The sequence below is a fragment of the Geotrypetes seraphini genome, chromosome 5, assembly GCF_902459505.1.
Source record: "Geotrypetes seraphini chromosome 5, aGeoSer1.1, whole genome shotgun sequence".
NCBI lineage: Eukaryota > Metazoa > Chordata > Amphibia > Gymnophiona > Dermophiidae > Geotrypetes > Geotrypetes seraphini.
Genome location: NC_047088.1, coordinates 25,939,848 through 25,955,001, shown reverse-complemented (window position 1 = coordinate 25,955,001; position 15,154 = coordinate 25,939,848). Strand labels below are relative to the sequence as shown.

Here is a 15,154-nt window from a genome sequence, read left to right as displayed (position 1 = left end):
TCCTTTTGCGATTTCACAACTTTGAATAACTTTGTGTCATCAGCATATTTAATGACCTCACTCATTGCCATTTCCAGATGATTTATAAATAAGCAAGTCCTGACACAGACCCCCAGGGAACCCCACTATTTGCCCTTCTCCATTGATAATACTGAACATTTAACTCTATTTTCAGGATTTCTATCTTTTAACCAATTCTTAATCTACAATAGGACACTTCTTCCTATCTCATGACTTTTTAATCTCCTCAGGAATCGTTTGAGGTACTATATCAAAATGCCTTCTGAAAATCCAAATACATCATATCGAACCAGCTCACCTTTATCCATAGGTTCACCCCTTCAAAGAACTGTAGCAGATTGGTGAAGCAAGACTGCCCTTGGTTAAATCCATGGAGGCTTTGTCCCATTAATCCATGCCTATGTATATGCAGAGTTATTTTGTTCTTAATACAAGTCTCTACCATTGTGCTTAGCACTATCATCAGGCTCAGTGGTCTTCTTTTCTGGGTCACCTCTGGAACTCTTTTTAAAATCTCCAGGTACCAGACTTGATTTTAAAGATAAATTACATTTTCCTAATAACTCTGCAAATTCATTTTCTTTCTATCAGTATTACAGGGAAGCATTATGAATATATATATAAGCCTGTTACATTAACAGGTGCTAGAATATATGCCTGTCTGTCTTTCTTTATTTATGTCTTTCTCCCTGCTCCTGTCTCTTTCTTCCTTTCTTTCTGTCTCTCTCCCTCCTGCTATTTTTCTCTCTCTCTCCCTGGCACCCTTTGTCTGTCTCACAAAAATACTGTATAATATCACTTGTTCAAAACAGTACACATCAGTGTTACTAGCCCTAAAAACTTTAAGGCTTTTTATGGGGCCTCAGAATCGGAGCCTACGCACTTTGTCTGTCTGTCTTTCTTTCTTTCTGTCTGTCTCTCTGGTCCCCTGTCTGTCTTTATTTCTGTCTGTCTCTCTCCCTGGCCTCCTTTGTCTGTCTGTATTTCTTTCTGTCTCTCTTCCCCCCCCACACACACACTTTCCTTTGCAGAAGCAGCAGCGGTATTTCCCTTCCCCTCCAGGTCCCTGTGAAGTACACCAGCAATAACAATTATGCTTCTAATGTTACCTCCATTTACACAATTCCTGTAAACTGTATTTATCCTTGCCCCGAAATTACCTATTTACCACTCTAATTTATCATCGGTTCCTCCATTGTAACCCCGTTTATAAATCTTTTGTAAGCCGTCTTGAACCGCAAGGTAATGGCGGAATAGAAATCCCTAATGTAATGTAATGTAATGTAAGTAGTAGCAGCAATTTCTCCCACACCCCCCATTCCCTTCTAACCCCCCCACTTTCCTTTGCAGAAGCAGCAGCGATATTTCCTTTCCCCTCCAGATCCCTGTGAAGTAGTAGCAGCATTTTCCCCCACCCCCCATTCCCTTCCCCCCCCCACTTTCCTTTGCAGAAGCAGCAGTGATATTTCCCTTCCCCTCCAGATCCCTGTGAAGTAGTAGCAGCATTTTCCCCCACCACCCCCATTCCCTTCTCTCCCCCCCCCACTTTCCTTTGCAGAAGCAGCAGCGGTATTTCCCTTCCCCTCCAGGTCCCTGCTGAAGCAGTAGCAGCATTTTCCCCCACCCCCCATTCCCTTCTCTTACTGTGAGCTGTCCATAAAGGGAGCACGTCTCAAACAAATGGTAACGGAGCCCACTAGGGCCCAGGCGATCCTCGACCTGGTACTCACCAACGGGGAAAGCGTCTCAGAGGTCTCAGTAGGAGATACGCTAGCCTCCAGCGACCACAACATAGTATGGTTCAACCTTAGGAAAGGCTTCCCTAGATCAAACACGAAAACAAAGGTACTCAATTTCCGGGGCACAGACTTCGAACGCATGGGAGATTTCGTCCATCAGACGCTGCAGGACCAAGCGGAGACCGATGATGTAGAAGCTAAGTGGTTAACACTGAAATCAACCATACATGAAGCAACTAGCCACTTCATAAAATCAGTAAATAAACGACAAAGAAACAATAAACCCCAATGGTTCACCGCGGAGATCTCGCACCTCATTAAGAAGAAGAAAAAAGTGTTTCTCTCCTACAAGCGCACGGAGAAAAGAGAGGCAAAAGTAGAATATAGGACCAGGTCTACAGCGGTCAAAATGGCAGTTAGGGAGGCAAAACTTCGAGTGGAAGAAATTCTGGCAAAAAACATTAAAAAGGGGGACAAATCCTTCTTCAGGTATATTAGTGACAGAAAAAGGAACACAGGCGGAATAGTACGCCTTAGAAGACCGGACGGAAGTTACGTGGAAGCAGATTCCGATAAAGCCGAACTACTGAATGAATACTTCTGCTCAGTCTTCACCTGTGAGGCACCGGGACACGGTCCGCAGTTGAAGGCAACACAAAGCACAGAAGACCCGTTTCAGAATTTTGAGTTCACACCAGGTGAAGTTTACAGTGAACTGGCAAGACTCAAGGTGAACAAAGCCATGGGACCAGACAATTTGCACCCAAGAGTGCTCAGAGAATTGAGTGATGTCCTGGCGAAACCGTTGGCTGAGCTATTCAATCTCTCCCTAAGTAAGGGGAAAGTTCCCCTGGACTGGAAATTAGCTAATGTCGTTCCTCTGCATAAAAAGGGTTGCAGGGCAGAGGCTGCGAATTATAGACCGGTGAGTCTCATATCAATAGTGTGCAAACTCATGGAAACACTAATTAAAAGCAAATTGGACACGATCTTGAATGAAGGGAATCTTCGGGATCCCAGTCAGCATGGATTCACCAAGGGTAGGTCCTGCCAATCCAATCTCATCAGCTTCTTTGACTGGGTAACAAGAAAGTTGGACTTGGGAGAGTCTTTGGACGTCGTGTACCTGGACTTCAGTAAAGCTTTTGACAGTGTCCCACACCGCAGGCTGCTAAGCAAGATGGAATCGATGGGGTTAGGAGAGACACTAACTGCATGGGTCAATGATTGGCTGAGTGGCAGACTTCAGAGGGTGGTGGTTAATGGTACCCTCTCTAAAACATCGGAGGTGACCAGTGGAGTGCCGCAGGGCTCGGTCCTGGATCCACTCCTTTTCAACATATTCATAGGGGATCTGACTCAAGGGCTTCAAGGTAAAATAACACTATTCGCCGATTACGCCAAACTATGTAATATAGTAAGTGAATGCAGTTTACAGAATTATATGGCGCAGGACCTGCTTACATTGGAAAGTTGGTCCTCAACCTGGCAGCTAGGCTTCAATGCTAAGAAATGTAAGGTCATGCACCTCGGAAGCGAAAATCCATGCAGGACGTACTTCTTGAACGGAGAAACTTTAACTAGGACTTCAGCAGAACGAGATTTAGGAGTAATCATCAGTGCAGACATGAAAACTGCCAATCAAGTGGAGAAGGCTTCATTTAAGGCAAGGCAGATATTGGGTTGTATCAATAGAAGTTTCGTCAGCCGAAAGCCTGAAGTCATAATGCCGTTGTACAGGGCCATGGTGAGACCTCATCTGGAGTACTGTGTGCAATTCTGGAGGCCACATTACAGTAAAGATGTGCACAGAATTGAATCGGTTCAACGGACGGCCACCAGAATGATCTCGGGGCTCAAGGGTCTCTCGTACGAAGAGAGACTGAACAAATTGCAGCTCTACACTCTTGAGGAACGTAGGGAGAGGGGAGATATGATCGAAACATTTAAGTACCTCACGGGACGTGTCGAAGTGGAAGATGATATTTTCTTTCTCAAGGGACCCTCGGCCACAAGAGGGCACCCGCTCAAACTCAGGGGCGGAAAATTTCATGGCGACACCAGAAAGTATTTCTTCACAGAGAGAGTGGTTGATCATTGGAACAAGCTTCCAGTGCAGGTGATCGAGGCAGACAGCGTGCCAGACTTTAAGAATAAATGGGATACCCATGTGGGATCCCTACGAGGGTCAAGATAAGGAAATTGGGTCATTAGGGCATAGACAGGGGGTGGGTAAGCAGAGTGGGCAGACTTGATGGGCTGTAGCCCTTTTCTGCCATCATCTTCTATGTTTCTATGTTCGGCCCCTCCCCCTTCCCTTCCCATGGGCTGGCCTGCTGCTTTTTTCAAGTTTCAAAGTACCGGTGGCTCTTCTCACGATCCCCGTGGTGGCTGATCCTCCTGTAAAGAGCAGCCTGCGATGGTGTTCGGCTTCAGCGAACCTCGCAGGCACTCTCCAACTCGGTAGCACGTTCCCTCTGACGCGATCCCGTGCGTCAGAGGGAACGTGCTACCAAGGTTGGAGAGCGGCCTGCGAGGTTCGCTAAAGCCGGACACCATCGCAGGCTGCTCTTTACAGGAGGATCAGCAGCAGCAGCGGCGAGTTAGGGCGGGAGGTGTGTTCCCTGTTGAGGACGCGGGCAGAGAGAGAGCTTGCCTGGCTTCCATGGTGAGTGAGGGCGGGAGGAGGGGAGTGGCCAAAATGTTCCCTGCCGCCGGATTGGTGGCCACGGATCAGAAATCACAGCGGCAGGGATCACGAAATTTCAAGAGCGCATGCACGCTCTAGGGTTTTATTGTATAGGATATATAACAAATAAATAAACACACATCAGGGAAGACAACATCACCCCCGTGGTTAACTGGTGATTCATCTTATCTTTAGAACCACAATCTCCCTCTGAAGTGCCCTTCCACTTTCTCTCTTAAAGAGCTACCCAACGACTCCAACCCTATCCCTGCTGATAGATCCTGGATTGCCTTTGAATTTGTATCCGAATCCCAGATCTCTAAACTTTGTCTCAAACTGAAATCCTGCAATTGCATCCTGGATCCTTTCACTTCCTACCTTTACGAAAACATTCCCGCGCAGGCCATCTCCTCCCTTACCAGGCTTATAAATTCTGCTTTACTATCGGGCCTGTTCTCTACAGAAATGGGACACATTGCCTTGTTCCCTCTTCTGAAAAAAGCCGATCTCGACCCTTCCTTAACATCTAACTACCGCCCCATAGCAAATATCCCTCTCCTAACTAAACTGCTAGAGGCCATAGTCGCCACCCAGCTCTCTTCTCACCTAGAGAGATTCTCCATCCTCCATCCCTACCAATATGGCTTCAGACCAAGCTTCAGCACTGAATCCCTCCTAGTTTCCTTAATTTCTAAGGTGCAACAACTACATTCTCGTAACAAATTCACTGTCCTATTACAATTCGATCTCTCTGCAGCTTTCGATGTTGTCCACCACGACATACTACTTTATCAACTTTCCAAGATAGGAATTGAATCCACTGTCCTAAAGTGGTTCTCAAACTTCCTACGCTCTCGCTCCTACACTGTCAACACAAATGGCACCATGTCCGTTCCTTGGACACCATCTTGCGGTGTCCCTCAGGGATCACCCCTATCCCCTATTCTCTTTAACATCTATATGTCCTCCCTGAAAATCCTCCAATTATCCCCCCTTGAAACAATCTACACATATGCTGATGACATCCTTGTCCTCCTTGAGACAGACCATAACCTCACCAACCTCCATGAGAACATTACAGCTTGCATAATGTGACTCCATTCCTGGTCCTTCTCGGTACAGATGAAATTGAATGAATCAAAAACAAAATTACTCTGGCTCGGCCCAAAATTAGAACACCTGCCCACCCTCTTCGCACTACCCTCAGGCGCTGCACTGCAGCTTGAGTTCTCAAGCAAGGTCCTTGGAATCATTATCGATTCTTCTCTCTCCCTCAATGACCACCAACTCCTTGGCTAAATCATGCCTTTTCAGCCTCCACATGCTGAGGAAAGTAAGATCCTATTTTCGCCAACAACATTTCGCCGTCCTTGTCCAATCCATCATCCTCTCCAAATTAGACTACTGCAATGCCATCTACTTAAGTCTATCAAAAAAAGTCTTTAAAGACTCCAGCTAATCCAGAATACTGTAGCCAAGTTGATCTTTGCAAAACGCAAGTCTGACCATGTCTCCCCACTCCTAGCCAAACTTCACTGGCTCCCAGTGATTTCCAGAATCCATTTCAAATGCTCCTGCCTTGCTTTTAAGATCATTCACGGCATCCTTCCTCCCTTAATCCCACTATCTTATAACTCCTCGAGTCCTGATTCTACCAGACCCACCCAAAGGTATAAATTATCCTTCCCCTCTCTACACGGTATTCGCTATGCAGGCAAACGGGGAAAATCCCTTCTCTTCAGAATCACAGGTCTTTGGAATGACCTTACTACCCCGCTGCGGAACCTGGGCTCCCTCCAATTATTCCGCAAGCAACTGAAAACCTGGCTTTTCACTAAAATGTAATTCTATCCCCCCTTACTCTTCTCTTCTATATATAAGTTCATGTAAACCTTTTTTTTTCCTTCTATTCCTATATTTTAAGTTCTTGTAAACTGTGCCGAGCTCCACAACATCCGTGGAGATGATGCGGTATATAAACTTAAGAACATAAGAAGTTGCCCCCGCTGAGTCAGACCAGAGGTCCATCTTGCTCAGCGGTCTGCTCCCGCGGTGGCTCATCAGGCCTAGTACCTGAACAGTGGTCCCTGATTAATTTTGTAACTTACCTCTAATCCCATCCCTATAATCTACCTTTACTCTTATCTGTACCCCTCAATCCCTTTGTCTTCCAAGTACCTATCCAAAGCTTCTTTGAACCCCTGTAGCGTGCTCCTGTTTATCACATCCTCTGGTAGCGCGTTCCATGTATCCACCACCCTCTGTGTGAAAAAGAACTTCCTGGCGTTTGTTCTAAACCTCTCCCCTTTCAATTTCTCTGAGTGCCCCCTTGTACTTATTGATCCCCTTAATTTGAAAAATCTGTCCCTGTCTATGCCCTTCATGATCTTGAAGGTTTCTATCATGTCTCCTCTAAGTCTCCGCTTTTCCAGGGAGAAAAGCCCTAACTTTTTCAGTCTGTCAGTATATGAGAGGTCCTCCATGCCCTTTATTAGCTTAGTTGCTCTTCTCTGGACCCTCTCAAGTACCTCCATGTCCTTCTTGAGGTACGGCAACCAGAACTGAACACAGTACTCCAGGTGCGGGCGCACCATAGCACGATACAGTGGCAGGATGACTTCCTTTGTCCTGGTCGTGATACCCTTCTTAATGATACCCAACATTCTGTTTGCTTTCCTTGAGGCCGTGGCACACTGCGCCGACGCCTTCAATGTTGTGTCTACCATCACTCCCAGGTCTCTTTCAAGGTCGCTCACCCCTAGCGCTGATCCCCCCATTTTGTAAGTGAACATCGGGTTTTTTCCCCCTATATGCATGACCTTGCATTTCCCTATGTTGAAACTCATTTGCCACTTTTTGGCCCATTTTTCCAGTGTTGTCAGATCTTTTTGGAGATCTTCGCAGTCCTCCATGTTATTTACCTTGCGATATAGTTTGGTGTCATCCGCAAATTTAATAACCTCACATTTTGTTCCTGCTTCCAGGTCGTTAATGAATATATTGAATAGGAACGGTCCCAGCACCGACCCCTGTGGAACTCCGCTAGTGACCCATTGCCAGTCTGAGTAATGTCCCTTTACTCCAACCCTCTGTTTCCTGTCCGCCAGCTAGTTTTTGATCCATCGGTGGACCTCCCTTTGCACCCCATGGTTCCATAGCTTCCTTAGTAGTCTTTCGTGTGGCACCTTGTCAAAGGCTTTTTGGAAGTCAAGGTAAATGATATCTATGGATTCCCCTTTATCCACCTGGCTGGTTACCCCCTCAAAGAAGTATAATAAGTTTGTGAGGCATGACCTGCCCTTGCAGAAGCCATGCTGGCTCGACTTAAGCTGCCCATAGTTGTCGATGTGTTCCCAGATGCTGTCTTTAATCAGTGCTTCCATCATCTTTCCCGGGACCGAGGTCAAGCTCACCGGCCTGTAGTTTCCTGGGTCTCCCCTTGAGCCTTTCTTGAAGATGGGCGTGACATTTACTATTTTCCAGTCTTCCGGAATCTCTCCAGTTTTTAGGGATAGGTTGCATATTTGTCGAAGTGGCTCAGCTATTTCGTTCCTTAGTTCCTTGAGTACCCTTGGGTGAATGCCATCCGGACCTGGCGATTTGTCGCTCTTTAGCCTGTCTATCTGCCTGAGGACATCCACCTTGCTCACCTCTAGCTGGACCAGATTTTCATCCTGCTCTCCTTTTACGATCTCCTCGGGCTCCAGAATGTTGGTTGTGTCCTCCCTCGAGAAAACTAACGTGAAGAACTTATTTAGCCTGTCAGCTATCTCCTTTTCCTCTTTTACCACTCCCTTTCTGTCCCCATCATCCAAGGGTCCCAACTTCCTCCCTTGCTGGTTGCTTCCCCTTAACATACCTGAAGAATGATTTGAAGTTTGTTGCTTCCCCTGCCAGTCTCTCTTCATATTCTTTTTTTGCTTTCCTAACCACTCGATGACACTCCTTTTGGTGTTTTTTGTGTTCCTTTTGGTTCTCCTCTGTTTTGTCCTTTTTCCATTTTTTGAATGATGCTTTCTTGTCACTTATCGCCTTTTTCACTGCATTTGTTATCCACACTGGGTTTTTTGTTCTATTTTTTTTGCACCCTTTCCTGTACTTGGGGATGCACAGGTTCTGTGCTTCGTGCACTGTGCCCTTGAGTATGGTCCAGGCATTTTCTACGGACTCCATCTTCCTTGCGCTGTCGTTGAGTTTCTTTCCCACCATTTTCCTCATGGCATCATAATTCCCTTTTTTGAAGTTAAGTGCAGTCGTTGTAGTTCTTTTCACCTTTGATGATCCAATTTCTAGCCTGTACTGGATCGTGTTGTGATCACTGTTTCCTAGTGGGGCTAGTACCGCCACCTCCTTAGCGGGTCCCCCTACTCCGTTGAGGATTAGGTCAAGAGTGGCATCACCCCGTGTTGGTTCTGTGACCAGCTGTTCCATGAAACAATCCCTCGTGACCTCCAGGAATTTGGTCTCCCTCATGCAGTTTGAGTGCCCAATACTCCAGTTTATTCCCGGGTAGTTGAAGTCTCCCATCACCACCACACTTCCACTTTTGCATACCTGCCTCAGTTCAGCCTCCAGATCCTGGTCGATTTCTTCCGTTTGTCCAGGTGGGCGATAGTACAGACCCAATTTTATGTCTGCTCCAGTTCCTCCTGGTAGCTTAACCCATAGTGATTCCAAGTCGTCCGCCCTTACTGTTGTTTCCATTCTGGTTGAAGGTATGGAATCTTTTATATATAGCGCTATTCCTCCACCCTTTTTGTGTGACCTATCTCTCCTGTAGAGTTTGAATCCTGGTAAAGCCACATCCCATTCATTGTCATCAGTCCACCACGTTTCTGTGACTCCAATTATGTCTAGGCCTTTTTTGCTGGCTAGGATTTCCAGCTCTCCCATTTTAGCCCTTAGGCTCCTAGCATTAGTGTATAGGCAAAGTAAGTCCCGTTTGTTCGCCTTTCTTGCTGTTTTTCTTCGTGGTTTGGCGCTCCTGGCCCTCTCGTGAGTTGCCAAACCCCAAGCCTCGTCTCGGTCATCCTCCTCCTGTGGTGTGTCTGTTTCGTCCTCAGCCTGTTCCCCTGTTTTTGGTTGTCCCTCTGGATTCCGTTGTTCTCTATTAGTGCTGCTTGCCAGTTTTATTTGTGCACAAGACCCCTGCAATTCTCCCTTAGGTCCTTTTTCAAAAAGTTCCCACTCAGACCTGAGCCCTCTTTTACAGTGTCCTTGCTCAATATCTTTGGCCCGGGTCCCCTGCATTGCGTCCTTAGGTTCTTTTTCCAAAAGTTCCCTCTCAGTCCCGATCCCTTTTTTACAATGTCCTTGCTCTATGTCCATGGCCCTGGGCCCCTGTGTTGTATCCTTAGGTCCTTTTCCCAAAAGTTCCCACTCAGTCCCCAGCCCTCTTTTACAATGTCCCTGCTCAGTATCCTTACTTGATACTTTTGTCCGATGTGTCAGATCGACTGTCAGCTTTCCCCTCTTCCTCAGTTTAAAGCCAAATCAATGACGCTCTGGACGTTGCATGCCAGCATCCTTGTCCCAGTCGTGCTCAGGTGCAGTCTGTCTCTCCTGTAGAGCTTATTCTTTCCCAGGAAAGTTGTCCAGTTCCGTGCAAAAAGGAAACCCTCCTCCTCGCACCATCTCCTGAGCCAACCGTTTATTGCTTGTAGTTCGTTCTGCCTCCTTACGTCTGCTCTAGGTACTGGCAGGATCTCTGAGAAGGCTATCTTCCTTGCCCTCAGTTTCAGTTTCCTCCCCAGGATCCTGAACTGATTGGTTAGTGCAGTCCTGTTGTAGTCCCTCCTGCTGACGTCGTTGGTTCCAATATGGATTACTACAGCTGTCTCCTCCGTCTCGGCCCCTTCCAGGATCCTCTCGATTCTGTCGGTGACATCCTTCGTTCTTGCCCCCGGGAGACATGTCACTAGACGGTCCTCTCTCCCTCCAGCTATGTGACTGTCCACTCCTCTCAGGATTGAGTCTCCCACCACATAGCAGATCTCCCCTTCCTCAACTGTCTCTCTGGTCTCAGGTCTGTATCGGTGATGCAGTCCTCTATTCCCTCCTCCGGGTTCTGTCGGGTCTCCTCCTCATCTGCCTGTCCAGATTCTCCGCAAGGTCCTACTCCCATGGAGTCTGGTGGATTTTGTCGTCCGTCTGTTAGTTCCCTCCTGATGTGCTTGTGGTCCTGTGCCTCCACCATCCTGCAGGCCTCCTCGATGAACTTCTCGAGTTCCTTAACTTGTTCTGTAATGTAGTCCTCTCTGGCGGTGTCTTCCGTTGCCCAGCACTGCTCCTCTATGGTGCAGAGTCCCTCCAGTTCCTGTACTCGAACCTGCAGTCTCCCAACCTCCTTCTTCAGGCTATCCAGTTCCTGGCATCGACTGCATATGTACGCCCGCCTCCCGGAGGGGAGGTAGTCATACATATGACATTCGATGCAGTATACTGGGTAGCTCTGCTGGGCTCCTACTGCCTCCATTTCTTCTATCCTGTTCCTATGTCCCACGGTGCGTATAAGTGGTGCCTGGCGCGCAGCTAGCTCAGCCCCTCACCCTCTCTCCTGCTCCTTCCCTTCTGCCTCCACGTGTCTCCTCTGTCCTGCCTTCTGCTTCTCTCCTCAGCCCTCTCCTCCTCTGCCTGCCCCGATCTCAGAACAAGCTGATTTAGTTTAGTTTAGTTTAGCTACAGTCAAGGACTTCTGCCCTATCCATCCATCTGTATGACAAATATTTTTCACAAATAAACAGATTATCTGCTCCAAATGTATTAAATGAGCTAAGCTACTTTTTACGAATTCTGCTGGAGATCATCATTTGTACCATATCCTCAAACACATAATTTAAATTTTTTTTTAATGCAATGTTAAATGATGTTACCTGATAAAATCTGAATTTGAATCCAAGAATATGACATAGTGTTTGAGGCTCACACATATACATGTAGGATTCTATCAAAGGGACAAAGAATTCATCATGATCTGGCCTGCATTCATACACTTCTAGGATGATATCCAAAACTCTATTAGGATCCAAGTTGAAACAACCTATTAGGGGAAAAACAAACAAATTTTATATTAAAAAAAAAACCCAACAACCTCTTACCGGGCATGTTTCATTTAAAAAAAAAATTCAAAGTCTTCTTACTAAAATGTAATATAAGTTTAATATTCTCTCAGATATACATTTTTGAAAGGGATGAGATAAAATATCTGTTGAATCTTAAATCTTGGTACCAATTCTTCTAAAATTTCCTATTACTAAAAATATACCACCTCTATCAATGACATCTAATAAGTTAACAAAAATAATTGACTAAAATAATGACAAGGTAAGACACAACACAATAGGAAAATAATTACACCTGATAACTAGAATAATGACACAATATGAGGATAAAGCAAAACTGCCAGTGACACACTATATACTCTGTCCCCACAGTGCTAACCCATTACAATTCAAATCAGAAGCTCAATGAGCCACCCTTTCAAGCTACCTTGAATTTTGAGTGAGAATATTCAAATCTTAATCCATACAGCAAACAATTCCAAAGAGGATGTACTAAGTAGGAAAAAGATGTACATCTAGTACCGTATATACTCAAATATAAACCGAGCCGAATATAAACCAAAGTGACCTTTTTTACCCCTCAATAAGGGAGGAAAAAAGGTTGACTCAAATATAAACCGAGATTAGAAATTTGGGTATGTAAGTGTCATTTGTCAAGGATCATGTCATAAATAATCACTAATTTTTCAGCTGGGGCTGTTTCAAGTCCAATAAGTTGAAGGAGATTCAAATAAATATCTTCTTAGTTGAGGCCACAACACCAACCAAAGTTTCTGGACTTCTATCCCTCACCAGAAAACCTGGCCTCAGCCACACATGCAGAAAACAGAAAAAAACCTCTTCAAATACAAACCCGCAAAGTAAAAGTACTATTGTACACAAACGAAACCCTAATGTGCCAGACTCTGCACACAGTACACCACAAGAGAAACAAAAAGAAATGCATTTCTTCCTGAACAGTCCAGCTCAGAATTTATTCCACCTTTCCTTCTGAAATATTTTTTTTTCAATTTTTGGTCCATACATCTTAGATTTGGTTAGAACTAGTTTAGCCTCAGTAACCATGCCCAAGACCTGGAAGGAATCAATCATCTACCCAACAATTAAAGATCATAAAATCAGTGCCCATGAAATATCAAACTATCGGCCAATAGTCAATATCCCTTTCCTAGCAAAGCTTACCGAAAAAATTGTTTTCCAACAAATCTCAGACTTCATTGAGAAAACCAAAGCACTTCACCCTAACCAAACAGGTTTCCGTCAACATCATTCTACCAAACTTTCTCTTATAGGCCTGACCACCAAGATCCTCTACCACCTTAATCACCATCGGTCAGTTCTTCTTATCTCCCTAGATCTATCTTCAGCATTCGACACTATCGATCATAAGCTTCTGTTATTACATCTTCAAGAGGTTGGAATAACAGGTCAGGTTATGGACTTCAAGAGGTTGGAATAACAGGTCAGGTTATGGACTGGTTCACTTCTTTCTTTGTAGAACGGACATCAAAAGTCTCCTTCAACACAACAACTTCTGAGACCTTCATGAACAAACATGGCATCCCGCAAGGCTCTATTTTATCACCATTACTTTTTAACATCTTTCTGGCTCCTCTTCTAACTCTAGTCCATTGGCTTTACTATGTATGCCTATGCAGATGATGTCAAATTAGTCCATCCTATTATCTTAATAATCCAGAAGTAACAAACATAAATCAGAAACTGGAAAAAAAAAATCAAATCATGGTTAGATATGAACATGCTGAACCTAAATATCAACAAATCTAAGCTAATGATCTTTCCTATTAAAGATGGCTTGTCAATACAGACTCCCCTCAAATTGGAGAGTTCTCCTATTCAATCGTAACAACATTAAAATTGTTAGAAGTTACCCTTGACAGTAAATTCACTTATTACGTTCATATCAGTACTGTGGATCAGAAATGTTTTTATTGACTAAGAATGATCCGCTCTCTCACTAAATTTCTTGAACCATCATCTTTGAATATCCTGATTCACTCACTTGTGATCTCCTGCATCGATTATTGTAATGCCCTAAACAAAGGCATAACAAAAAAAGATATAAGGCGACTTCAGATTGTGCAGAACACAGCGATTAAAATTATTTTCAACACCAAAAAATATGATCATATTTCCCCCTTCTAACCAAGGCACATTGGCTACCAGTAAAGCGCAGAATCAGCTATAAAATCCTATTATTAACATTTAAAACTCGCATAAGTAACCAGCCAGAATTTATCAACAGACTTCTTATCTCATATAGCCCATCTAAAACTCTTCGCTCTGTGACTCAGAATCTTCTCACTATTCCATCTTAAAACATATTAATACGATGCGATTTAATATCTCCACAGTCACTGCACCCGGTTCATAGTCAAAAGCATGCACTGACAAAGGCGCGCCAACAACCCAGTGCAGACAACTGAGCGCAAAGCAGATGCGCGCCGAAGAAAAACAGTATTTTAAGGGACTCCGATGGGGGTGTTGGTGGGGAACCCCCCCCACTTTACTTAATAGAGATCGCGCCGGCGTTGTGAGGGGTTTGGGGGGGTTGTAACCCCCCTCATTTACTGGAAACTTAACTTTTTCCCTCTTTTTTAGGGAAAAAGTGAAGTTTTCAGTATAATGTGGGGGTTACAACCCCCCAAACCCCCCACAACGCCGGAGCGATCTCTGTTAAGTAAAGTGGGGGGGGGTTCCTCCCACACCCCCCATCGGAGCCCTTTAAAATGCTGTTTTTCTTTGGCGCGCTTCCACCTTGCGCTCAGTTGTCTGCGCTGGGTTGTCGGCGCGCCTTTGTCAGCGCGTGCTTTTGACCTATCACCACAGCACCCTCTCTCTGGAACTCCATACCAAATTACTTACAAGAAACATCCTTAAATCAATTTAAAACAAAACTAACATTCATGTTTTGCAATGCTTTCGGGCTGTAACTGTCTTTATAAGAAAATACAATTTTTCTACAGTAGTCTTTCCCTATTGTCTGTCCCTTTTTTGTTTTCTTTTCTCCAAACTTTGTAGTTCTAACCCACTTCCCTTTTGTCGGCGTTCGTTTTGTTTTTTTAAGCTGCTCGTTGAACTAACAATCCTTAGTGATGTCTCTCATTATTAATTTCTGTAACCAGGATTTCCTCAATGAATATGCATGAGATCTATTTGCATGCACTGCTTTCAATGCATATTCATTGGGGAAATCCTGAAAACCCAACTGGATTCCGGCCCTCGAGGACCGGAGTTTCCCACCCCTGACATAGATGCATTTAGGGTAAAGCCTGCATTAAAAAATGGAATAAGACCGATGATGAACACGTCACCCTAGTAAGGACACAAAATCAATTAAGTAGTGTCTTGGGGATTTGAGGTCTTGGTAGAAAAATTAGCTGCTATCAGTTTGTTAAAATACGGTTGCATGTTGCTTAGCGTGGTCTCCAAACTTCGCTGAGACGCCTCCATTCCGCTTGCCTGGAGTATCTCTAGCTGCGATACTCCTGACGGCGTCATGAAGCCCTGCATTCGCCGAATCAATACTTCGATATTGCCGGAGGTAGGTGTTCCAGAGCGCTCTGAGGCTCCACCAGTGCTCCTTCCCCTTCTTTTCGGCATGTCAAGGAAAATATGGTCAA

The 15,154-nt window shown here is 44.9% G+C and overlaps 1 protein-coding gene across 12 annotated transcripts in view; it reads right to left on the bottom strand.

Annotated features, from left to right (window-relative positions):
- THOC2 (THO complex 2) overlaps window positions 1-15,154 on the bottom strand; it is a 294,745-nt gene that overhangs the window by 218,658 nt on the left and 60,933 nt on the right. For all 12 annotated transcript variants that reach the window (XR_004539500.1, XR_004539501.1, XR_004539502.1 and 9 more), the window contains exon 8: window positions 11,322-11,488. Coding sequence is in view for 8 of the 12 variants with exons in the window: in XM_033944982.1 (XP_033800873.1) it covers window positions 11,322-11,488 (167 nt within the window). In the remaining 4 variants the exon portion in view is untranslated. The remainder of the gene's footprint in view (window positions 1-11,321; window positions 11,489-15,154) is intronic.